The following is a 27,225-nucleotide window of genomic DNA, read 5'->3' on the forward strand; positions in this document are numbered from 1 at the left end:
GGTGCTGTGTGTGTACAGGATTGCGGTTTGGACTTTTCGGGGTGTTATGGTAACTGTGGAGTCGCCCGGTTATAAGTTATTTAGTAAATTTCTTATGACCTTTTGGTTACAATATACTACACAAAAAGGAGGTGGCAGCTTAGGGGTTAAGGCATTTTACTTTGGCTCTGAAGGTCGTGAGTTCAAATCCACCAAGTTGCCACTTCTGGGCCCTTGAGCAAGGCCCTTAACCCCATGTCTGCTCAGTTGTATGAATGTGATCATTGTAAGTCGCTTTGAACACGGCTGTCTTCCAAATGCTGTAAATAAAAAAAGAATATATTTCAGAACCTCGATTCTGGAGACAGAAGAACTGACATGAGACGTCTTTCTCTATAATTGTATAGAATTTTCTTTACGGACGAGGAAGTGTTCATAAACACTTTAAACTGACGGATAGTAGAATACACTTTAGCTGGCTGTCCAAACAGCTGAGTCATTGACTGTGTTCTTCCCCAACAGCACTACTGTACCAAACACTAATGGTGTAAACAGTACACATATTCGCACCGAAACAAACAGGGCTTTGGTTTGGTGCACATGTGTACTGAATGCAATCCTTTTTACGTGCGAAACATAGACATTTTAGTTCCCTCACGAAAGTATTACCACGCAGTACCGCAAGCTTGTTTATTATCCGCCTCGCACATTGCTCGCAGTGTCTGTTTTTATTTTTATTCATGGTTTTATTATTATTAAGGTTTGGACATGTGCAGAGGAGGGACATGGGGTATATCGGTAGGAAAATGCTGAGGATGGAGCCGCCAGGAAGAAGGAAAAGAGAAAAGCGGTTTATGGACGTGGTGAGGGAAGACATGCAGGCAGTTGGTTTAAAAGAGGCAGATGTAGAGGACGTCTTATTTATTATGGACATCATATTCCACATTTGGTCCCTATTTGCTTTTACAACTTTCACAAGATTTTGGAGTGCGCTTATGGAGATTTGTGCTCATTCAGCCATATTTCCGCACAGCGTGTGCAGCTTACAATTCATTATTAATCAGATATATATCTCCAAGTAATACACTATTTGGTCAATAGTTTGTAGACACACTAAGATTCGTATGGACATCGCATTCCACATTTGGTCTCTTTTCGCCGATATAAAAACCTCCACTCGTTTGGGAAGATGTTCCATTCGATTTTGGAGTGTGTTTGTGGTGGTTTGTGCTCATTCAGCCCCGAGAGTGTTAGTAAAGGCAGGGACTGATGAAGTTGAGGAGGTCTGGGGTGCAGTCAGTGTTCCAATTCCTCCCAAAGGTGTTAATTACGGTTGAGATCAGAGCTCTATAGCAGGCCACTCAAGATCTTCCACTCCAACCCATGTATCCGTACATTATTTTAACCAGAGGAAAAAACTCAGAGAGCAACACTCAAAAAAAGTCATTTAAACTCAAGATCAAACTCTGTGAAATAAACACAGTATCTGTGCAGTTCCAAGCTGCTAAACGCTAAATGTAAAACAACAATATGAACTATTGGCTCCTTCATACTCACAGATTGATCAAAGTCCCTCTGATTTTAATGTGGGTTTAGTTCAAATTCGTGGATAAAGGTGGTCCAATTAATCAGTTTAAATGAAACACTAAAATACAATACAATTCAGGGTCAACATCGTTACAAAAAGCTAGAAAAAAAACAAGAATGAATTTATTTCATGCCTGTTTGTAGTGCGTTAAATAAATTGGCGTATTACAGCCACAGGAAGAAGCGTGATTGGTGGAAGGGTAAAGTAGGTGGGGAAAACAATGTAAAAAAAAAAACAAATAAAATAAAAAAAAGTGGAATACTCATATAAAAAATGAGACTGGTTCCATTATTGCTATTTTTGCCACCGTTTCATTGTCCCAGTTGCAAAAATTTTCAAGATTTCAACTTGGGTTACTGACACCGTAAAAGCGATTTATATTTATATATCTTCTTTGTGCTCAGAGTGGGCATAACTTCTTAGTCTTGCCAAAAAAAACTACTTTTAAAAATTATCTTGCGTGCAGGATTTAGTACCTAATCCATTAATCTGTGGAGAAGAAAACAAGAACGTTTTATAAAATACTACACAATTATCGTAATTAAAAGAAAAGAAAAGAAAAAACAGTGAATTGAAGGTGGGAAAAAATGCTGCGGTATATATATGTGTGTATCCACTTTTATGCATTTTATGTGTGTACGTTTCCTATATGATACACACACGTTATTAATTCCAAAGACGACAACCTTCCAAACGTAGGAAAGTAGTAAACAATGATTAAAAGTTACATCCGCCAAGTGCCACAGTGTTTCCCAAGCAGGTGCTATCCTGAGTCCCCTTTAAAAGAGATGTAGCTTCATTATCTACAGCGACAATGAGCTCAGAGTCGCTCTTTAAACCTGTGTCTATTCACACACAGGGAAAAAAACAAGTCACGTGTGTGCGTAGACACACACACACATATATATATATATATATATATATATATATATATATATATATATATATATATATATATATATATATATAAACTCACCTGCACAATTTGAGCTAATGAGCAGAACAAGGAAGAGAAAAAGCAGACAAAGGAGTGAGAAAGAGAGAAAGGAGGAGGAGAAAAGGATGTGATGAAACAGAGTTGGACAGGTTCTAGTTGATCTTTGGGCCAGTGGAGGAAAGCCCACCTGAGATGGGAGAGAGATCAAAAGCTTCTCGCGTTCTCCACAAGCTCTGCCGAGTGCTGAAACCCACTTCGCTTCTCCTGGAGTCTTTCTCGCCGTCTCCTGTGCCGGGTTTTAGTCTCGGCTCACTTTCTCTCCATTTCTCTGGCTGTTTACTCGGCTATAGCTGTCAAGCTTCACTCCTACGAGTGTTAACTGAGACTTTTCCCTTTAAATCGTACACTAGAAAATCAGCTGACAGGATGCTGACCATCTGGAGGTTCAGGGGCTGGTACCGGTAACTTACTTTATCTCATGACGCTTTATTGTTCGGATTATAAATATATAACATAAATACAATTTAATTCGAAGGTAAAAAAGTGAAGTAAAAATAAATAAATAACTAACTAAATAAAATGTCAAATTAATAAATAAATGGATTCATACAAAAAAAAAAAATGTAGAAATTAAATATAAAATGTAATTAAATGTATTTTAATTTAATTTCATTAAAAGGATTGAGGTCGTGGACACGGTGTTAAGCATCATATCACAATACTTCATTATTTTTAGGAATAAAAATCTAAGTTCACTAAACCTAGCACAAACTTTCTGCCACTGTTTCTGCAACACGCATATCAATTCTAAACCTACTGATGCTTCTTGTACATCTCTACACAACCTACATATCTTGCTGTTACATATGACGATATGATGTGTATCATCTCGGCGCACTGCACCACCGCAGCTTCGGGCGTCCTTGTTTATCATCCAGGAAAATCATGAAAGCGACCTGTCACTTCAAAAAGCACAAGCTGACGTGCAGATGCTCTCAGCAGGACGGACGCAGGCATTCTGGCCCGCGGGGTCGCTCTTCCTGTAAATGCTATTATGATGATGTCAGAGCCCAGAAGGCATGGCGCTTATTTAGTGTGATGAATGGTCAGCAGCAACCAGCTGTCACTGTACATCCCCCACAATGCACCTCTACGGCGAACGCAATAAGCCACTTTACGGTAACACACACTCAGACGTTTATTCAAACGTGCGCTCGGAAGCGGCATCCACACACACACACACACACACACACACACACACACACACACAAACACACACACACAAACACACGCGCATACTCATCATCTCTATCCTGCATTCCACGGTTTTGCGTGGAGAGGGACTTTGCCGGCAGACACAGATGCGTGTGTGTTTTATGACATTTAGATGGAAGAGAGAGGGAGATCTCCCCTAAGTCAATTTGAACGCAGAGGCCGATGAAATTATACAGGTAGCAGTGGGCGACGTGACAAACGACTAGCCTGGCGTACAGCTGGGGGAGACGCTCTCCGACAGAGAAAAGAAATGAAAATCTAAATTACAGTTTACAGTACACACATAACTACAAACGGCTTGTTTCTGTTGTGTAAATCAATGCCTAGTGTATGGGAGCAGTGGAGAGAGAGAGAGAGAGAGAGAGAGAGAGAGAGAGAGAGAGAGAGAGAGAGAGAGAGAGAGAGAGAATGCAAAATAAAACATAGACTGCTACATATACACATTTTATATATATATATATATATATATATATATATACACACACACACACACACACACACACACACACACACACACACACACACACATACAGGCGCACAGTTTTTTAGGACGTCTTTGGATGCGACACCATTGAATTTTCCCTTTATATCAGAGACAACTGTGCGCAAAGCATTTACATTACACCCTTGTCCTGAGTGACATTTATCTCATTTATCTCATTCATACAACTGAGCATTTATAGGGTCAAGGGTCTTGCTCAGGGGCCCAGGAGTGACCGCTTGATGTGGTTGGAATTTGGTTTTTTATTTTCAGTTTGGTTGTTTTTGTTGGTGTTTTCTTAACACCATGCCAGCTTCTATAGCTAATGCACTAAATGGGTTTAGTTTTCGCAGATATGCAATTTGTTTTAAAAAAATGTTTATACATTTTATAAAAAAAAAAAAGGAGACAAACCGCTTGTTCGTTTTATTAGACGCGTCTTACTGTCTTACTTAATTTACTTCTTACCCGATCAATCGAATAATCGATGGAATTATCGGTAGAATGCTCGATTATTCCATCGATTGTTCGATTAATCGGATAATAATCGTTAACCGTTGGTCAGGTGTCCACAATCCTTTCTCCATATAGTGAACCTAAAGATTTTTTTAAAAGGTGTTAAATGTTAAGTGCGATATTTTTGAAATATTCATTATTAAATATTAGAATAAACTTGAGCAGGAGAATCTGTTGCTGTTTTATTATCACATGAACAAATACCATCTAAACTATCAGGACACAATAACATGATTGAACATATAATGTTATTGTGTTAAAGTCGATTTTAGTAAAAAAAAAAAAATTGGACACGCCTTCGAGCCCTTCATTGTCACGTCAAAATCGACCTGTGAGGACGGTTTTACAAACCCGGGGGCAACTTGAACACGAGCGACACCAGCAAGAACATGAAGCAGTTACTATACAGAACACGCTATGTTTTGGTGAATCTACAGTAAGAACACTGTACAAAACGACACTGTACCTCCTCCGACTGTAGGATGTCGTTACACCTCATGAGACGTTTCAGTCCTCAATTAAAACAGAAAGCTGCAGCTCAGGAGATTTCAAATCTTCGCTTAAATGGCTATTAATCTCTAGACAGAACACTCAAGCTAATTGGTAGCAATTTTTTAAAAGGAATTCGGCCAGAAGTGTTAACTCGCAGTGTAGTTAAATCACGAGCGCAATCCGTTCAGCGTTTCACAGCATCTCACTCGTGGCACGATGACTGTGGAACAACAATGCTGCGAGAATTTGATTCGAAGTGTTAATACGAGGAGTCGTACTCCTTTACCTCCATGGCCTTTTTGATGAAAGGGATCTGCGTGCCGCTGTCCAGGTTGTCGTTGATGATGAGGCGACGTGCCCACTGACCTGCTCGCACCACACCGCTGCCATGGATTAGCACCAGCAGCTTGTCCTGATTGGTCAGAGCGTCCTCGCTCATGTAGATGAAGCTCTTTGGTTCGCTCTCTGTCGCGTCCACCTGTGAAGTCCAGATGCTGTGTTAATAAGGAGACATAACTGCAAACTGTGAAAGACACATTATACTGCACTGGAATCTAAAATGACAATTTAAACGATACATTAGGCGAAATATATATAATAAATATATCCTACAACATATTAGGATTTACAGCTTTCAAATTCATTTCATTAATTGCATTACTGTGGCTGGATAGATGGATGGATGGATGGATGGATGGATGGATGGATGGATAGATGAAAAACTGATAGATGGATGACAAACTGATAGATGGATAGAGAGATGACAAGCTTTTGTCCATATAGATAGATAGATAGATAGATAGATAGATAGATAGATAGATAGATAGACAGACAGACAGACAGACGGACGGACGGACAGACAGACAGACAGACAGACAGACAGACAGACAGACAGACAGACAGACGGATCTACATTTATTTCTATATGTTCTAATATTTTTATATGTTTGCAATATATATGTTTATTCAACATTTTTAAACATTTAAACTTACTTATATTATTTTTATTTCATTTTGCCAAAAAAAGGATGATCCTCTGGAATGGGTGTTCAGTTCAATAATCAAAATTAATGTATACAATAAAAGGAATAAATAAATATTTAAAACAATTAAGTTTCAATAAAATACAGTAAGAAAATTCATTATATATATATATATATATATATATATATATATATATATATATATATATATATATATATATATATATATATATATAAATGTTTAACTGGTTTTTTTTTTTTTTACATTTGTTTGGTTAACCGACTTGCATTAGGTGACTAGTGCTCAATAATATCTCTAACATTCAAATGTGAATTTAATTTTTTTTCTTTCAATAGAAAATTTGAGCAGTATGATATTTATTTACTAGTCTAATAGACCAGTCCAGACTCCTCTAAACAGTGGCAGTTAAGTGCAAAAATCCAGATTGAAAGAAAATGAGCAAGGATAAGACTTTCCAGGGAGGAAGCGAGTGTGTATTCATTGTCCTTATCATAAAGTAGACGAGATAGCACTTTAATTTTGTCTGTGACGCATGTACAACGCAACCACAAACAGGAAGTAGAGGCTTTAGTCCGGTGCTGTGATCATTCATTATTATGCAAGAAGTCAAATTCGTTCGGAACACTCTGGTTTGCGTTTCTGACTTTTTGATGCCGTTTTGGAAAGTCAGTATAATCTCGAGCTCCATTCTAAATCAGTGTTTTCGATACTGACTGCTTGTGAAAACACAGATTCCTTGCTGTTATTTCAGCAACTATATTTATTCTCCTTTCATTGAAAAATGTGCGCCAGATCCACTACCAGTGCAGTGACTCATCGCCTGGAATCATTCATTATGAATGGCACTATGCAGAGAGACAAACGACTACTGCGGTCTGTCTGTCTGTCTGTCTGTGATGACTTTATTAAACTTCCATGGATTTCTATTACATTCGGCGTCACTGCGGATCTGTCCAGATATCTCAGGGGTCGATACGGGTGTGCGTGCCAGGTCATTCGTTTTAACCTATTATGCTGTAATTGTAATGTCAGCGTCTATCCCTGCCTCTTTTATACTTCACTTTTTTTATGCCTTTTCTTTAAATGGCTATCGACGAAACGGCGAAGAACCTGCGGATTTGTCACACATGACTGAACCTATCAAATCGGACTGCAGGCGAGAACACGGGGTGCGTCTCGGAGATAAATGCAACACGCCGGTTTACAGCTTGTAAAAACTTCCACTTTCGCTTGTGAGATTTACGTACAGTAATATACTGTCCTTTTAACAAGACGTGAATCATGCTCTGTTTATGAACTACATAAGAGCAGCAATGTTAAATGCTTTTTTGTCTTTAGAATGTGAGAAATAATGAGAAATATCTGACAGTTTTTGCACATTCATGACTAATACATTTGCTATTTAATGGAATCAGAATGAAGTAAGTGCAAGCACATTTACAAATATTATAGCCTGTGTGTGTGTGTGTGTGTGTGTGTGTGTGTGTGTGTGTGTGTATGTGTGTTTATATATATATATATATATATATATATATATATATATATATATATATATATATATATATATATATATATATATATATTCATATGTATGCACTTTTTTGAACATCCCATTTCACCTTTAATCCTTATTTGCGGTTATAAAAACCTCCACTCTTCTGGGAATATGTTCCACTAGATTTTGGAGTGTGCTTCAGTAGATTTGTGTTCAATCAGCTCCAAGGGTGTTAGTAAAGACAGGTACTGATGTAGGATGAGATGAGGAGGCCTGGGGTGGAGTCAGCATTGTAAATTCATCCTATAAAGTCTGAGCTTTCTAGCAGGCCATTCAAGGTTTTCCACTTGAACCCATGTAAAGCATATCTGCATGAAGCTGGCTTTGTGCACAGGGCCATTGTCAGGTTGGAACAGGGTCTCCAAGTTCAACTGAAGGGAAAATGTAATGCTACTGCATTCATAGACAATGTTTGCCTCCAACTTTGTGGTAAAAGTTTGGACATATAGGTGGTAAAATATATATATACACAGATTAAATGAATAATCAGGGAATGATAAGAGAGAAAATCCAGAGAATTCAGGCTACAGTTTTTGCATCCGGATTCTTCATTCCCATAACATTCCGGCGGCGTAAAAGCCTCTCTGTTCTTTCGGCCGCACTTACCGGAAGCATCTCTTTCCTCAGCTTGCAATCCTTCTCCAGGAGCTCATAAACATAATGCGTGATGATCTGCAGGAGAAAAGAGAGAGAGACGTCTTTATTGGTATTTGAAGCGCAATAAAAAAAATATATATATATACACAAAAGTGACCCGCGCTTGCCATCGGTATTAGGCATAACAAACTTTGAGCTAAGTCAAATATATACGGCTGTGGTATGCGTAAATGAGACGTGAGATAGTTTGGTTCATTAAAACAGTGTATTTTATTCTGTAAACACATGGATCATTTTGTCAAATGGGTTAGGACATGCACAGTATTGCTGGCTACTGATGCAACACACAAACCACATCTGTGTACACGTACAGCTACAACGCTTTTGAATTTACATGCACTGTAAGCAAAGTACTTCTGTGCTTATGTTCTATGTGCAGAGCAAAAACACATATTTGGATATGAGAAAAACCCCACCCTCCTTCAACAAGCATCGATGAAGATAATTAGGAGTGTCTGGATTTTTGTGTCTGGATTTTGAGCAGAGTGTACCGAGCCTATCAGCCCCGGAGCCATAAAAAATCTCGACTGCAAGCCGAGAGTCGATGTAAGGTATGTTTATCCCTGCAGCTACATGACTTGGGAACTGGTACTTGGTGCAAATTCAACCCAGGGCCGAAAGTTTCATGCTTCAATGACATCAACAACTTTTGGTGGTTTTCTTTCTTGTTCTTGTCCCCTGCAACCCTGATACGCAGCAGCTGGAAAAACAACCATTTATTCGATGGATCTGCGAGGCGACAGGAAGGAGCCGCTCGTGTAAAGACGAATTTGGCTCGCTGAGGTCGCTGGGATGACTTTAAGGGGCAGGGAAGAAAAAGGAGCGGGATATTATCGTTCATGCCGAGCTTATGATGTTTGTAAAGGGTTTGCCGCCCACACGGACACAGGGGAAGCTGGAGTCAGGATGGGAAAACTGGGATGGTCAGCTGCCTGGGTGGACCGACTGCCTCGCGTTGTTCGTGGGAGGTCTCCGAACTTCTGACCGGGATAAACGTCCGGATTACATCGGAGGTCTTACATTATAAAATGATTCATTAGAATAGTATTATATTTGTTTATCTAGGGTTGCGTTTAGGCGATACATACTCAATCCTACACTCATACAAACACAAGAAATAAAATTACATAAATGAAACCCACAGTGACAGCATTTGGCACGTAACGCATCTAACCTCCTGGCTTAAATAAAACTCCTCAAACCAAACTTTATCATTAAACATATGTTCATATTTTTAATTTTCAAAATCTCTGTGACCTGTAATTTAATCCAAATTTCAGCAGTGGTGTAAAGTATTTGATTAACTGTATTTCATTGCTTTACTTTAATAATTTCTCGTCAACTTTCTAGTTGTAATGAGTATCAAAGATATAAGCAACTTTTACTCTCTACTTAACTGCATTCATAATCCAGTATATGAGGTGGTATCAAAAAGTTTCTACATTTACAAAAATATTCCCCTTGCACAGCAATACAGCGCTGCCAGTTTTCCTGCCACTTCCGGAATATGTCCTGTAAGTCTTCTTTTGAAGCACCTTCCCCTGTCGTGCTGGATCTCCGCACTGGTGTCAAAGCGGCGACCTTTGAGCCGGATCTTCATCTTCGGGAAGAAGGCGAAGTCAGCAGGAGCCAAATCCAGCGAGTAAGTTGGGTGCGGGAGTGAGATCATGTGGATTGAACTCCGATGATCATCATGCACGAGTTGCTGAATGGTTTCTGCGTTTTCAAGGGTTGAGCTCGTTGAAGGTCTTCCTGATCTCTGGATCTCTCTTGAAGCGCCACTCAAAACACCTCGAACGACTCGTACGGCAAACGTATGTCGTGTCTAACGTATCTGTAGCAGATTTGCCCAGTTTCACGCAGAATTTCATGTTCGCTCTTTCTTCTCACTTGCTGTCTATGATGAAATCGCAGACGTGGTTAAGCGTGTGGTCAAAATAGCACCAGTTGCACCATAAGTCTCGAAATTTTAATACCACCTCGTAACTGGTTTGAGATAAGACTAAACCAGGTGCACACTGTGCGATTTTAGTCACAATATCCTAAAAGATTCCTATAATCCGAGGCTAAAATCTTCAATCGCTGGTTTGACGTGTTCACCGACAGCAGATTAATGGCCGTTGCGTTCATTTTTTTTTTTTTGTGTTCCAGGAAGAAAATCCCGAAACAACTTGTTGCGGCATTGCAGTATGTAAAAAAATATGTCGTTTTAAAAGGTCTCTGTGGGAGATTTTCTCAGATTCACGCAGAATTTCACGTTCACAAGTTGTTCTATCTTGATGATATTTGCTGACGTGGTCAGCACTATAAAACAATAGCACCAGTTACACCATTAGTCTTGAAACTTTTTGATACCACCTTGTATGTGCTTTTTACTCCAATATATTTGAATCTATGAGGCCTGTTACCAATTACAGTTTGCACCTCTGTTGAGGATATCATTAAGGTGCAACGCTCCCCCTACCTTTATCTGTTACCTGCGAGCAAATTTGTAATCATTGCTGGCACCATTTTCTATCTAAAAACTTTGAGAACCAGCTTTTGTTAAAGTTGAAGTAAAATATTATGGTTTTATATATTTGGTTTTACTTCATCAAACATGATTTCATTTGTCGATTGAATTCTTATAGTTGTTCAACTTTGTGACATGATACTGTAATTGTAATGTGTAAATCCCTTTTTGAAAGATTGCTTTACTACTTTGCCTTGTTTAATCTTTGTTAAATTCTGGCATGTTGAAGAGGTTGTTTGTGTTGATGGTTAACGCAAAGTTCGGAGTGTACAAGTTGATTTGTATTTTAGGAAATAAAACCTCGCGTATCAGCTGGCTTTTCACTAACGTGTCCTTGGTGTTGAGGACTAGTGCATCATTGAGCCTGCGTTCAATAGGAGTACAATATTTTAACGCTGTTCAAATCAGACACTCGAAAACTCTGGTTGATTTTCAGGTACTCTCAACAGGTACATTAAACAACTAAAAAAAAGTTTGCAAAGAAGCAGAAGATCGCTGGTGCCTTTGGTAAAGGTATATAGCTAGTAGAGTTAGCTTGCTTCGCTAATCCGTCACTACATGACCACGGGAGATGAAGCGCGGGGCTTGTAGCTTACAAGTGTCACCAGACTGCTGGAATAATTCATCTGTTTAAGACTATAGTTAAAAGTGAGGCGCAAGCTTTTGAGTTAGAAGGGAACTTTCCCGAAAGGACACGTCATTAGGTTTGCAGTGATTCTGCTCGAACGACTCTTCTTCTTCTGATGCGAAGGTGGGAGGAAGGGGAAAGGAAGGGGGAGAGGAGGAGGAGAGACAAGAAAGTTATGAAGCAATCATAATACACTCAGTGTAACATACTCATTTAAAGCCAAAGGACATAAGCTATTGCTTATTTGATTACAAACACCAAAAGCACATTAAGGGCCAAACGAGCTAATGCAATGAGATATTAGCAGCCATCAGCGGTCAGCCGGCCCAAATGAGATGACAGATCTATCCGCCAAATCCGCGGAAAAGGGGGCTGCGGGTGAAACAGTGTAAAGATATAGGCGGCTCGACGGCACCTAATTCACTAAATGTCAAGCTCTCTGATGAAGACTAAAATGATTGTGAAGTGCAATATGCTTGTGTTTAATGATATCAATAAGCCTCGCAGGAAATTTCATTTGTGCGCTGTTATTGCTTCGGCGTCTCAGGTGGCTCACTGTGATTATAGGAGGGAAGGAGAAAGTGGACAGTTCTCTAAATATACCTGAGACTGGGTCATGACGATGTGCGGCGGAGTGTCTACGTGCCATGTTTTCGCCCTGATGTATAGGAATAATATCATTCGCATACGGGTGGGTGCGCGTGTATATACGTAAACGTCTCTTCGGCTGGCGGCTGTGTGTAATGTCTGAGGCACAGACTCAGATCTGGGGTCAGGGATCCGGCTGCTTATTGGACAGACGTAAAGCTATAGATAAGCATCTGGAACATTAAATATCAACAGGGTCCTCGGGCCTATTATCTAACCTCTAGACCTCTAATTCATTTCGCCGCTCGCACGCAAGCGAAAGAAAAAAGCTTCCGGTAGCGGTTAATTTTCGAGTTTTTCGAGTTCATCTGGGTGAACTTTAACCCGGCGTGTTTGCAAACCGCGGAAGAAAAAGTGATTCTAATGACGGTGATCGCTCCGGGCTAGACTGTGCTTGAAAAATAATAATAATAATAAAAATAAAATAAACTGCCTATCATTATTACTGCATTCCCGCTCAAATCAAATTACGGCAGGACCGCCCCATAACTGCCCGATTCTGCTGTTCCTTCTGAGAAGAAACCGCGAACATTCAACTGTGTCCTGGAAGCTTTATCGAGGAATGTAATAGATATAAAAGCAACTCCAGAGATCCACAAAGAACAAATGAGTGAAACTAAATCGGAAAAAGAATATTAAACAAGAAACATGGTCAGCCTCTCAGCCCCTGCAGTACGCATGTTCACCAAAATATCAGAACATTAAGATGGGGATTCCCACAGGTGCACGCGGTGAGTGACGGATGAAGAATTCCCATTGTTATTATTCTACATAGCGCATAGTGACCGCCTTTCCTGCCCTCTCCGAGACGCAGCGGAGCACATTCTCTCAAGTTTGACACAATCGCGGCCGCCTGTCAGCGTAATTAGAGCGCTGCAGAGTCGCGTAATTAATATTGTCTTATTAGTTTGATAATGAAAGCCCCGCAGGTAAGAATGCTAAGTGCTTCACACCTCCCTCGCTTTACGTGACGCGGATGGTGATCGCAGGCCAGATGGAGACGGATGGATGGCAGCCTCGGAAACCTGGGGTAACACTTTATATCTCTGAAACGGTACTTACGTCATTACTCTGAAAAAAGAATGTTGACAGTCCACAACATTATCCCTTTTTACACAGTGTAATGGTAATATGGAATGAACAAATAGAATGATTAAAAACTATACAATAGAATTATAGAGTTGATTTGAGAAATATTGAAAAAGTTCAAAACTGTTAATATGGACAAAAAAATGGGTAATCTATCTATCTATCTATCTATCTATCTATCTATCTATCTATCTATCTATCTAGACTATATATATATATATATATATATATATATATATATATATATATATATATATATAAATAAATATATATATATATATATATATATATATATATATATATATATATATATATATATATATATATAAATAAATATATATATATATATATATATATATATATATATATATATATATATATATATATATATATATATATATATATATATAGCATCTATATAGATATATAGCAACATAGAGCATGAAGACAAAATATCCGTGTAAATGTATAAAAATAGTTTTAAATAACGTAAATCATTAAGACACCAAACGGAACTTTTGCTATGTTTCCACACGGACGGTTTTAATTGCCGGATGTGCGCATCATGACGGATTTTTTGTGCTTGATTTAAGACTCGGCGCAACAAATGTTTGGTGCTTTAAAAATAATTTTATACAAATAATTTTTCTTATATTTGAGATATACGATATTGCATGTTAATAAACTTTAAATGTGCGTTAAAATGTATTTGCGTATATATACACACACACCATAATAGCATTATAGTGTTAGAAGTTCTGCTCATTTTTTACCCCACACGAGGTCATGCAGTCTCTCGCCCACCTCGGCAAGTTTGCGAAATGCACGCCGCTTAAGAACTGGATGTGGTTCGAGGCATTTATTTACAAACGGGATTTCGAGCGAGACGTTTCCTCTACTCATTAGCGACACTAATATCATAGCTGCAGAGCAAATCTAAAGCAACAAAAATGTCATGCGTGAAACATCTTGGTTGATTGATCGCAAGCGTTTATAACTTTTGGTTATATATTTTCTTCCACCGAAAGTCAGCAGGATCAACCCGAAAGTCAGCGTTTCTCACGTACGATCCTCAAAGGCACGCCAAAACCGACCTGAGCGTATCCGGCGCTCGGATCGTGCATGAGAAAGTAAGAGGGGCCATGCTCTAGAGATTCAGGAAGGAAGGAAGTCTTAAAGGAGGGATCTGCGGGAGAGCGTCTCGGAGACGGAGCGTCTGAGAACGTGGGGTCGGCATTAATCCCTGACACGCACTGTCCACTGCCAGATCACGCACCGCTCCACAGCTGAGATGAGGATGGAGGGAAGGAGGGAGGGACGGAGTGGCGGATAGACAGGAGACGCCACGGCAGCCTTGAACCTGGAGCTCCTTGAGTCAGCGGCTGAACGATAAGACGCAAACACACACACACACACACACACACACACACACACACACACACACACACACACACACACACACAGAGAAAACTGTGGAGCTTAATGAAGAGCACTCATTTCCCATATGCGGAAATCCTCCTGAAACAAACAGGTGGAAGATCACAGGCTCAAGACAAATGGAACGGAAAAAAACGAGCCAGGAGAAAAAAAACTAAGAGATGAATAATAAAAAAAATAATAATAATGAAAACAAAGCAGGTCTCTGTAACGCTCTCGAATCCCCTCGTCCTCTGACCCGAGGCCTCGGGTGATAAGACGTGTGTGATCCGGATGGAAGAGAAGGAGGGGGGTTTGGAGAGATGACGTTAGGATTTATGTGACCCTCAGCGAGAGAGAGTTCCTGAAAGGGCTGTGAAAAATGAGCACGGTTGCTTATCGGGGCAGCGGCGCATTAACCCCGACTTTTGATAACACTCGGCGCTCAGGAGCGAAGGATAATCAATAATGAGCAATGTTTGTTTTGGGTGCTGACCGACGCACTGATCTCAGACCAGACATGAGAGAGAGAGAGAGAGAGAGAGAGAGAGAGAGAGAGAGAGAGAGAGAGAGAGCAAACCGGACGTTGAAAACAGAGAGTTTAAGAATGTAAGGACGATGCCAATGGAAACGGAGGGAGGAAAAAGTGTAGACGAGAAGGAATGAGACGAGTCAATCATGGGGATTAAGTGAAGGTAGAAAAATTAAAACAAAGGGAGTTCACTTAGTTTCTCTCGTGTTTTTCTAAGCTTGAACAAACTTCTATCAGATGTCTCACTGTGCCAGGATCTGCTGGAGGTTTGCTCTCCTGCCAAACCTACAGTACATAAGTGTGCACACACACACACACACACACACACACACACACACACGTGCGCTCGCACGCACGCACACACGTCACGTAATGGCTGCCTAATGACCACCTCAGGTGTTAGTGCTGAAGGCATAACAGGGATAATATGCTTTTAAATCATACCCTGCCCCCCACATCTCTCTCTCTTTTTCTCTCTCTCTGAGTCCTTTCTTCTCTTTCCCCCTCTCCTTTGCTCCGTGGGGTACGAACAAGTGATACGGCGCAATAAATCAAGAAAGACAGCTGCCATTTTGTTTTCCTTCTTCTTCTGCTGAATCGAAGTTCCCTTTTAACATAAAAGTAAAAGGAGCATGAATGATGCTGCTGAGTGTGCGTGCTGCCTCACCGCTTCAGCACACTGCGTGCACACACACACACACACACACACACACACACACACACACACACACAGAGATCCAAAAGTAGTGAGCTGGAAATAAGGTGGGAAAATGGCAAAAGTCATACAATCTAGAAGTGAACGTCTATAAGAGCAGTGTAAAGGTAATCCATGTGAACGGATCAAAACGCAAAATCGACAGTTCGATCCGCTCTGTACTGCATTACAGAATTCACTTAACATCCGAATGTTTATTTACTGGACAGTCTGTGCTTTCAACAGCCACACGGTTGTGTAGAGATTCCCAGCATGGAAAAATGTTGAGGAGAGAGTTTACGCTTTATGACTTCTGAGTAAAATGACAAACTGTGTTTTTTAAGAAAAAGAGAGAGAGAGAGAGAAAGATTGACAATCAGACAAAAAAAAAAACAGAGAAAAATAGACAAGAGACAGAAAGACACAGACAGAGTGTGGGAAAGAGAGCGAGAGATAGATAGACACAGACAGAGAGACTGATAGAGATGGACAGACACAAAAACAGACAGAAAAGGAGAAAAACAAAGTTGGAGAGAGAGTCTGTATGTGTGTGTGATAGGAAGAGAGAGAGTGAGGAGAGAGAGAGAGAGAGAAAGTGTGTGTGTGTGTGTGTGTGTGAGAGAGAGAGAGAGAGAGAGAGAGAGAGAGTATGTGTGTGTGTTATAGAGAGAGAGAGAGAGAGAGAGAGAGAGAGAGAGAGAGAGAGAGAGAGAGAGAGAGAGAGAGAGAGAGAGTATGTGTGTGATAGAGAGAAAGAGGGTGCAAGAGCGACAAAGATTGACAATCAGACAAAAATAAACACACAGAGAAAAATAGACAAGAGACAGACACACAGACATAGTGTGGGAAAGAGAGAGAGACACAAAGACAGACAGAAAAGAGAGAGAGAGAAAAGAGACAGACAGACAGAAACAAGAGAGAGAAGCACACGTGAAAGAGAAAGATACAGACAAACAGAGATTAAGTGAGAGAGAGAGCGAGAAAGAGAGAGAAAGAGAGAGAAAGAAAGAAAGAAAGAAAGAAAGAAAGAAAGAAAGAAAGAAAGAAAGAAAGAAAGAAAGACATAAGGTTTGACAGGCACAGAATGAGATAGAGACAGAGTATAAAAACAGGGACTAACTTTTCTCTCAGACATTCCACATCATTTCACACTGTAATGTGTGTGTGTGTGTGTGTGTGTGTGTGTGTGTGTGTGTGTGTTGGGGGGGGGCGGGGTGTCATTCACCAACCTAATCATTATAATCATTATAGAATTATAGCATAATCCACTTTAGTCCATGTGGTTCTACGAAAATAAACCTGCTTTGGTAACGGTCTTCAGCGTTAACCAAACCCCAGCCCCCCACACACACACGGGGGTGGATTATTTTCCCACAACCACACAGTCCGCAGTGTTATTATTTCCCACACATTTACTTACCTATCAAAACATACGGTTCCTGCATCTCATTACTGGAAATGCCTCATGAACCAGGTCTCGGAAAAAATCCACACGTTTCAGCGGGGTCTTACGGACACGTTCGATCGCGGTTTCCTATGTTTATTGACTAAAAAGCCGTTCGGAATTCTGTCTAATTGTGCTAAAGAGCTAAATTTCCAAAAGCAAGAAATTTCTATCTTGACACAAAACAGTGTGAAAGCTATAAAGTAGAGGTCATGTGATTTTTCTTGGCATTAAAAGCGTTTCATTTTTTTACCCCATGCTCCAGATCCGATCTCTGCAGCCCACATTTTAGTTCCTTCATTAAAATAAACAAAATTTTTGTTGAAGCGTTTCTTTCGCTTTGTTCTTTTGAAAAGAAATGAGATACAATGTTGAATTTTCAATAAGCAGACCCTGCTTTTTTTAAACATTCTAAACTACATGCCCCTGTGTGAAAAAGTGTTCGCCCCCTTGTTAAAACTGTGGTTCATCACACCTGAGTTCAATTCCACTGGCCACACCCAGGCCTGATTACTGCCTGTTCGCAATCAAGAAATCTCTTAAATACGACCAGCCTGACAAAGTGAAGTAGACCAAAAGATGTGTCTCCCCAAATTGACATACTTCAGTAAAGTAGATACGTGAAAGAGCTACATAAGTACAGTAACGACTCGCGTTTACTTGCAGTTGCTGCTACTTTTCAGCATTTTAAGTGAACATCAGGTAGGTAAAGCACCACAGGACGAGCCGTGTGAAAGCTAATATCGACCTTAATTACTGTGAAGAAACTTATCTTTATGGGGAAAAAACCTGCATGATAACAATCTGTTTTTTTCCCCTATGCGTTCATAACCCTGCTAATGCTGCCTAACGCTGCTCATTCGTAAAGACTTGCACGCATGTGAAAGAAGCCTTTTGATTGCAGCGCACGATGTAAATAACGATTATTACATTTAAAAGCGAGAAAGGAAAAAAGTGTGTCAGAGATTAGTACGCGCCCGTCTAAAAAAAGCAAGCACGTTCATTAGCTTTTGATAACGTTTTCCTCTAGCATGGTAGAGAAAACAGGACAAAAATAATAATGTAATGTACACCGTCAATGATGTAACAAATAAGGCAGCAGGTTTTCCCTCCTTGGTGCTTTGATACAGCATATAAAAGTGAAACACACTTATATGGACAAAAGTATCGGAACGCCTGAATTTTCCAGCCATGTGGATCTTTCCCAAACTTTTAACGCACAATTGTATAGAATGCCTTTAGATGTGGGAGCATTACATTTTTCCTTCACTTAGAGACCCAAACCTGTTCCAGCATGACCTGTTCCAGCTCAATGAAGATGTGCTTTACATTGGTTGGAGTGGAAGATCTCCTGCTACAGAGCTCTGAACACCTTTCGGAATAAAATGGAATGCTGAATGCAACTCAGGCAAATCAGTACCTGACTTTATGAACACCCTTGTAGCTGAATGAGCACAAAATCTCCACAAGCACTCTCAAAATCTAGTGGAATATCTTCTCACCAGAGTGGAGGTTAACTGGAAATGGGGACTAAATGTGGAATGGGATGTTCAAAAAGCACATTCGAATGCTCAGGTGTCCACAAACTTTTGTCCATGTAGTATATGTATCTATAGATACAGTGACAGGCTTATTCATGCTGCCATTTAAATATACACTGATCAGGTATAACATTATGACCACCTGCATAATATTGTGTTAGCCTCAAATATTGTGTTTTGCTGCTAAAACAGTTCTAAACCTTGAGCATTAACAGCTTTAACTTCTTCAGCAGTTTGAGCTAAAGAAGCTCTTCTGTTGGATCAGCCCACACGGTCCAGCCTACGTTTCCCACGTGCATCAATGATCCTCGGCCACCCGTGACCCTGTCCCGGTTCACCACCGTTCCTTCCTTGGAGCACTTTCAGTAGATACTGACCACTGCAGACCGGAAACATCCCACAAGAGCTGCAGTTTTGGAGATGCTCTGACCCAGTCGTCACAATTTGCTTAAATCCTTACGCTCGCCCATTTTTCCTGCTTCTAACAAGTCAACTTTGACAAAACGGTCACTTGCTGCCCAATAAATCCCACCCACAAACAGGTGCCATGATGAAGAGATAAATCAGTGTTCTTCACTTCATCTCTCATAATGTTATAAGTTACACTCACTACTTACTCTGAAATAATCAAAAAGCCCTCTAACAGAATAAAATTATTTTATATTCGAATGGATTAAAATCCATCATCTCCTATGGAATTCAAATTAAAGAACACTATGGCAAGATCCTTATGGTTACTTGAGAAGCATAAGAGGAAATGAAATCCAGAGTGAACTCACTGGATTCAAGGTTTTTGTATATTATTTTTAGAATTACGTATAAAACCGTACAAACGATACAGTACATAAAGAAGTCAAGCAGACAGTCGAATCTGACCTCCTTGGAGACCAGAGCAGACCGTGACATCTGGCAGACTTAAACAGAGACGTCAAGGCGAACGAGGAGCGAAGATTACGCCTGAGAGCCTCAAAAAAGCTGTTCAGAGGACACTGAAGAGGGGGCAGAGAGCCGTCTTAATAAACAGCCCTTTATAATTAAGGGAAATGATTACAGAATATACTGTAGTCCTTCAGAGAGGGGGAAAAAAACAAGATGATTTAGCTGTAAGGGTGCACAATCCTTTTTGAAGTCTTACCAAAATGATGGACATTTACATATCTCTAAGTATTGCAAGTGGGATGTGTTCTCATTGCCAAGATTGCCAAGGTGTGCCCTCTGCTCCTGGAGCCATCTGCCAGTTTTTCCATCCAATTTTCCTCCTTTTTCTTCTTTACTGGATTATACACGAGCTTAAAACTCGTCAGGAAAGACGAACTGACGACTTCTGGAGACGCACCACACGTAGCGAGCGAACAGACGCCATTTAAATTAGACGAGAAGTTACGAAGACGTTTATATGCCTTAAAACAAGCCATTACAATACAGTAATAATGCCTTTAAGTCAATTCTCTCCTCTCTATTACATTCAACAGTGTATAGAGACACATCACAGAGTAAGGAGGAAAAAAAGGGGAGAGGACCACGATAAGGCAGCCATCTGGACCGGCCAGCTTCATTAGAATAGTGTGTGTGTGTGTGTGTGTGTGTGTGTGTGTGTGTGTGTGTGTCTGTCATGCCACAGATGCAGAGAGAGGAGTGAAAAATCCCCATTTATTAACAGCTTAATACTCTCCCATCTGGAGCTGAGCCCACACCGTGTCACCTATCACAGAGAACAGGCTTTTACACCACCCTTTTCTCTCTCTCTCTCTCTCTCTCTCTCTCTCTCTCTCTCTCTCTCTCTCACAACGCAAACACACACAACACACACTCATAAACAAAACTGTATATACTGTACATACAAAGAAACTAACACAACACACACACACACACACACACACACACACACACACACACACACATTTATACAAAGAACTCTATAAACATACAAAATAACACACAAACATACACACACTTTATATACTGTACATACAAAGAAACTAACACAATACACACACAGAGACACAGACACACACTCTTTTCCATACAAAGAACTCTAAACATACGAAGAAATACCAATTTATAACACAAACACACCACGCACACATATACACACAACTCTATATACTGTACATACTAAAGAAACCACACACACACACACACACACACACACACACACACACAGAAAACAGAGTTCTATATACATCCAATGTTCCTCTAAACTTACAACCCATTATAAAATTATTTACAATCACACTCACACACACACACACACACACATATATACAAATAATTCTATATACATACAAAAACGTCCTTCCAATGTGTGACACAACACACACACTTGCAAGATGGAACTGTATAAACATACAAAGAAACTAACACAACACACACGAGTTATATATACATCCAGAGTTCAGCTCTGTATGCTTAAATCCAATATAAAATTATTCACAACCACATACACATACACACACACACACACACACACACACACACACACACACACCTCTGAGGCAAAATGCTCACACTTGTCAGCATTCAACAATGCAAATCCTGCCAATGATCGCTCACTCTGTAGTGCAGGGTGTGTGTGTGTGTGTGTGTGTGTGTGTGTGTGGGTTATCTCCGCATGCCCCCTAACGATCGTGCCGACATGATGTAACAGAGAGACAGATTCGGCTGAGCGAGCACGACACAGGCGCTTTGTTTCGACGCTCTCCGCTGAGGAGCCTCTGGGTGGCCGTGAAGATTGCATTAGAGATTCCTGCTGCTGCTACACATCGCCAGCCATGCGTCCTACACCAGCTCCATTTAATCTCACACCTGACACGGACTGACTGACGAGTCCAGCTCACACCTGCTAGTGGTGGAAAAAAGTGCTGGCCTGAAAACAAGCGTAAAACTATTTTCTTTAAGATACAAAAACTAATTCGAAGAGCTTGAAAAAAATGGGGACTTTTTGGGGTAATTTTCAGTATATCTGCTGTAATTATGTATGAATAATATTTGATCTATTTTTAATTATATTCATATGTTAATTATATCCATTTTAATATTGTACACAAAAAATCAGGGGCAATTATAAAAAAAGTTTAGATTTATTAAAAAAAAAAAGAATCACAAAAACTGTACTTTTTTATTATTAAGAAATGTATAATAATAATAATAATAATAATAATAATAATAATAATAATAATAATAATGTTCAACAAAATCTGCATTTTGTAAAAAAATTATATTAATTAAAAATATATAATAGTAATAAAAACAACAACAATAATAATAATAATAATAATAATAATAATAATAATATAATAAAATGGTCAAAAGTTAAATATAATAATAAATTATAAATATTTAAAATTATTAAACAATGTATTATAATAATAATAATAATAATAATAATAATACATATTTATAATTATAACAATAATCATAATAATAAAATGTTTTCACAAACGTAAAACGTTATTTGAATATATTTATTTAATTAATAAAAATGTAATCATTTAATTATAATAATAATTTTAAAAATATAATAAGCAAATAAAATAGTAAATATTTCTAAACTTTTTTTTTTTATCCTGGAAGACTGCAGACTGCGTTTTTATTAGTATAAAAAAAAATCCAATAAATATTGAAAAGACAATTTCACAATATCCACGATATTCCATCAAAATCTTGCTGTTTTAGCAATTTTGTAAATTGCTGTTACATAATTTATCACCATACCGGGATGTATACAGTCGCCTGAGTGAGCGACACACTGGTAGAAAATTTGGACCCTACTCTTTCCACAACAGTTGAGTAGAACTCGCCTATAACTGTATACGCCTATAAACGTGGTCTCTTGCACGTGAGAAAAACACAAAATGAATATTATCGGCGTTAATGTGAAGCAAGCAGGCAGTGCTGAATCAGCAAGTAATTTATTTTTTCTGTGCCTGTTCTGAAACAGAGCCTGCTGATTTATGCTTTTCATATCAGTGATGATGGAAAGGCTGGGGGGGTGTGGGGTGGGGAGGTGGGCTGGTGGTGAACAACATGGTGACTGACAGCCGAATAAATTATGGGCCTGATTTTTTTAGGGCATATTAGGGACAGATTTTGCTGTTATTGCATTGCATAATGTTTTTAGCAGCGAATCATTAGAATTTTTCAGAAAAAAAAAAGTCTATTTTCAAATTATTTATTAAAAAAAAAAAAAAGAAAACTTTTTTTTTTTTAAATGTACAATTTTACACAATGTCAATCCTGGCCATTGTGTAATATTTTTCAGAGGGACAAAAAGAAGAAGATTGCAGCACATATATATGTATAAAAAGATGAAAATAAATTAATCTACTTCTACCACCTACCCAAAAAAATGACAATAAGCATTAATTATTAGTATTATTTCAGTTCCTCTGAAAGGAACAACCGTCACAGCTGATGATTTACAGAACCACTCTCTTTTCCACAGCATCACAAAAAGCATAGACCTGACCTCATCAAACCACAGCACCTTGACCTCCGGGTTCAGCTGTGTGTGTGTGTGTGTGTGTGTGTGTGTGTGTGTGTGTGTGTGTGTGTGTGTGTGTGTGTGTCTCTCTCTCTTTCCTTTTTTTAATGCCTGTCTGTGTGCATGTGTGAGTGTGAGTGTGAGTGTGTGTGTGTGTGTGTGTGTGTGTGTACTTGCCGCTCGGCTCCTCAATCAGACCGAGCTGAAGTGCAAATTGGACATCTGCTGCTGTGTGCATCCTCACAAAAGCGCTCGCCACTCCTGCACAGCGGCGAGCGCTCGGCCCGCCGCTCTGTTGTTCCCACGGACGAGGGCGAGAGTGCAGCGGCGCACTCACAACACCATTCACACACTTTCAATCCGGCCTATTCCCCTCTCCTACGCCTCTGACGCGAGCATATGGGTCGTGCGGGAAATTGACGGACGGTTCGTGTGCGTAAAAAAATAAATAAATAATGTGATGAATGTAAACGTTGTGCTCTCTCTCATCAACAAATACGTATATGACTGTGTTTGTGAGATGGAATATGTTACAGTGACCTGGTTCAGGGATGGGGATGAATGCAGATTCCAATGTGAATAGAATAGAAGTTTCGTAGCAAATAATGCAGATTATTTAAAGCTGAACTACTTAATGACAGATGATGAGAAAGCAAACATTTATTTTACATTCGTTACTATAAGCTTTTATAATTGTGATAAATCGCTGTATAAAAATAGGGGGTGGTATCCAAAGTTTCGAGATGAACTGTTTTCAAGAATCTACTTTATCTACGTTTACATACGATAACCTTCAGAATAGTATCCTTGCTCAACAATACATGGCTCCCAGTTTTCCTGCCTCTTCTGGAATGTGTCCTGGAAGTCTTGTTTTCAGAGCTTGTCAGACAACTTCCGCTGTTGTGCTGAATCTCCGCACTGGTGTCAAAACTACGACCTTTGAGCCGGATCTTCATCTTCGGGAAAAAGGCGAAATCCGCAAGAGCCAAATCCGGAGAGTAGGTTGAGTGCGGAAGTGAGACCATGTGGCTTGCTCTCCGATGATCATCATGCACGAGTTGCTGAATGGTTTCGACTTTTTTGGCGGTTTGAGCTCGTTGAAGGTCTTCCTGAACTCTTGTCGTCTTCCAGTGACGTTCTACCGGTCAAAACACCTCGAACGATTTGTCACGGCATCGCCGTATCGCAAACGTATGTTGCAATTAACGTGACAACTACGAAGAACCTGAAAATATCGAGTTCGCTCTGTAGAACTGGAAGTCCAAAACCTCCTCTTTTGCCCAGTCATGACTTCCTCCACACCTTTTGTTTTATCTTCTGTTTTTATTATCTAGGAATGTCATGAACAAAATTTACGCCACAGATTGTTTTTGTTTGCTGCTACCTGGCATTAGCTAGAAAATGTGGGTCACAACGTGTTACGGATTGATGACATTAAACTTTGGCCAAGTCTTTTTCTTGCGTGTGTTTGTTTTTAACTGTCAAAACAACTGCGATCCTACAGTGTGACACGTAAATCATGTTCATACACTCTGACAAGCAACAATCGCAAAGGACAGTGTGCAAAGTTTTCATCAACGATTCTTCCTTCCAGATTTGCATAAGTAACTACTTTTTCGTTCTTTTCTCACTGACAAAAAATATTGTCCATTATATATAAAAATGCCAAGCTCATTCACAGAGCATTTCATTTACATTACCAACGAAAACAAAACTCTACTGAAAGTGAAGCTGAGAAAGAGTTGCAAATAGCAAAATGATGACTAAACTGATGGGGGAAAAAAAAAAAAAAAAAACCTTGATACACTGTACTCTAAACCATCAAGTACTGCAGCTCAGCCACAGCAGCGCACACAACAGGGTCATTCTTTTACAGGGCGCCAAGACTTTTTTTCCAAATTTTCAGTCCTTCATTAGAAGTGATGTGCCGAAACTTAATATAGACGTTTGCCAGCAACATCCATACATTGACAAAAGTTAGTGGACCATAAGATTCAGGTGTACTTTCTAAACATCCCATTCCACATTTAGTCCTCAATTACTGTTATAATAATCTCCACTCTTCTGGGAAGATGTTCCACTAGGTTTTGGAGCCTGCTTGTGGAGATGTGTGTTCATTCAGGCACCCCAGGCCTCATCACCTCACCTACATCAGTACCTGACTTTACTAACACCCTTGTAGCTGAATGAACACACATCACCACAAGCACGCTCCAAAATTTAGTCAGCGTTCCCATTCATCCCAAAGGTGTTCAATAGGGTTGAGGTCAGAGCTCTATAGCAGGAGATCTTCCACTTCAACTCATGTAAAAGCATATCTTCATGGAGCTGGACCGTCAGACTAGAACATGTTTGAGTCTTCTAGTTCGAGCGATGGGAAGAGGTACTGCAACACATCCAAATTTATCCAATACAATTGTGTACCTCGTACGTTCTATACAATTATGAAAAAAACACATGACTGGTGTCCCAAAACTTGTCTATATAATGTATGTTAGTAGTACGATTTGAAAATGATCGATAATTTGAAACTTTTTCCTGACTAGCGTGCTTTGTACGATGGCTACGTTTACCTGATTGAACATTTCCACAAACAGTTTATAAAATCCATTTTCAAAAGCTGAAAATAGACCCTCTCTCTAAATAGGCCCTTAAAAAGCGAAATATTCCAGCATAGTACACAATCAAACTACGCATTCAACCAAATAAATGGAAATTAATGCACTAGTGTAAACAAAATAAAAAAAAAACAGTTAATACAACAGCTGATAACAGAATAATCAGCATTAAAATATTCGTGTTAGTTATAAGTCAAGCCTCACACCTATAACTTAAAAGAAAAAGAAAAAAATTCATGTACATGAATGTGTACTGCTTTTGTGCTGGTTTTCGATGCGAACAGCACCAGATTTGATATATAAAAGGGCTGTTTCTCTAAGGAGTGTACCTGGATTAGAAATAAAGCGCTCAGGTAATCCTAAACAAGTACCATTCTGTTCTTTGAACTTCAAAAGAACGAGCAAAACAATTAAAAGCGAAATTGCGCGGAAGCTAATGAACAAAGTTAATTAAGCGAATGCACACTTCTGATTAGCTCATGCATATTGCATGCGTTGCGAACGAAATCCTTTGGAGTTTTGTACACAAAAAGGGCACGTATGAGGAGATGCTGAGTCGTTAAGTTGTTAAGTTGTTACGTTGAGATCCAGCATCTTGACCTGACCTGAAATTCGCAGCACACACACACACACACACACACACACACACACACACACACACACACACGGGCAACAAATGCGCATTATTCATGTGTCAAACAAGCATCGGTCAACCAGGGCATTCAAGTGCACCGCTGTTAGAAATCTTGAAGACAACAAAAATGCTCAAATCTGATTGGTCAGTTGATGTTTCTACAACAGCAGCTTTGACTGGTAAATGAAATTACAGGATTAGATTAACGCTTTTAATCGTTACTATGGCAACTCATTCGCAACATGTTTGCTGGATGCCATATCGTCAAATGGATTCAAATAATGTTATATAATAATGTTGTAGCACTGATATGGAAGTGGTCAATAAACTTTCCCCCATGATGACAGAAGGAATCATGGGAGAATTATTATTATTATTATTTTTTTTTTATTATATCTTATGATCCCTCAAGCTACATTAAAAACAGGCATGACTCTAAAATGGAAATCTTTTGCACGGGTTTGGAAAACACTCACATCACATCAGTCATTCACAAACTCA

At 39.4% G+C, this 27,225-nt stretch overlaps 1 protein-coding gene across 2 annotated transcripts in view; it reads right to left on the reverse strand.

The window, feature by feature from the left end:
- The window catches only part of fam172a (family with sequence similarity 172 member A), a 171,901-nt gene that overhangs the window by 133,606 nt on the left and 11,070 nt on the right, over nt 1–27,225 (reverse strand). For both annotated transcript variants that reach the window (XM_046841224.1, XM_046841223.1), the window contains exons 5-6: nt 8,435–8,500; nt 5,555–5,746 (exon numbers count right to left, since the gene is read on the reverse strand). In XM_046841224.1, coding sequence (XP_046697180.1) covers nt 5,555–5,746; nt 8,435–8,500 — 258 coding nt within the window. The remainder of the gene's footprint in view (nt 1–5,554; nt 5,747–8,434; nt 8,501–27,225) is intronic.

Source organism: Silurus meridionalis, chromosome 27 (genome assembly GCF_014805685.1).
Source record: "Silurus meridionalis isolate SWU-2019-XX chromosome 27, ASM1480568v1, whole genome shotgun sequence".
NCBI classification, from domain to species: Eukaryota; Metazoa; Chordata; class Actinopteri; order Siluriformes; family Siluridae; genus Silurus; species Silurus meridionalis.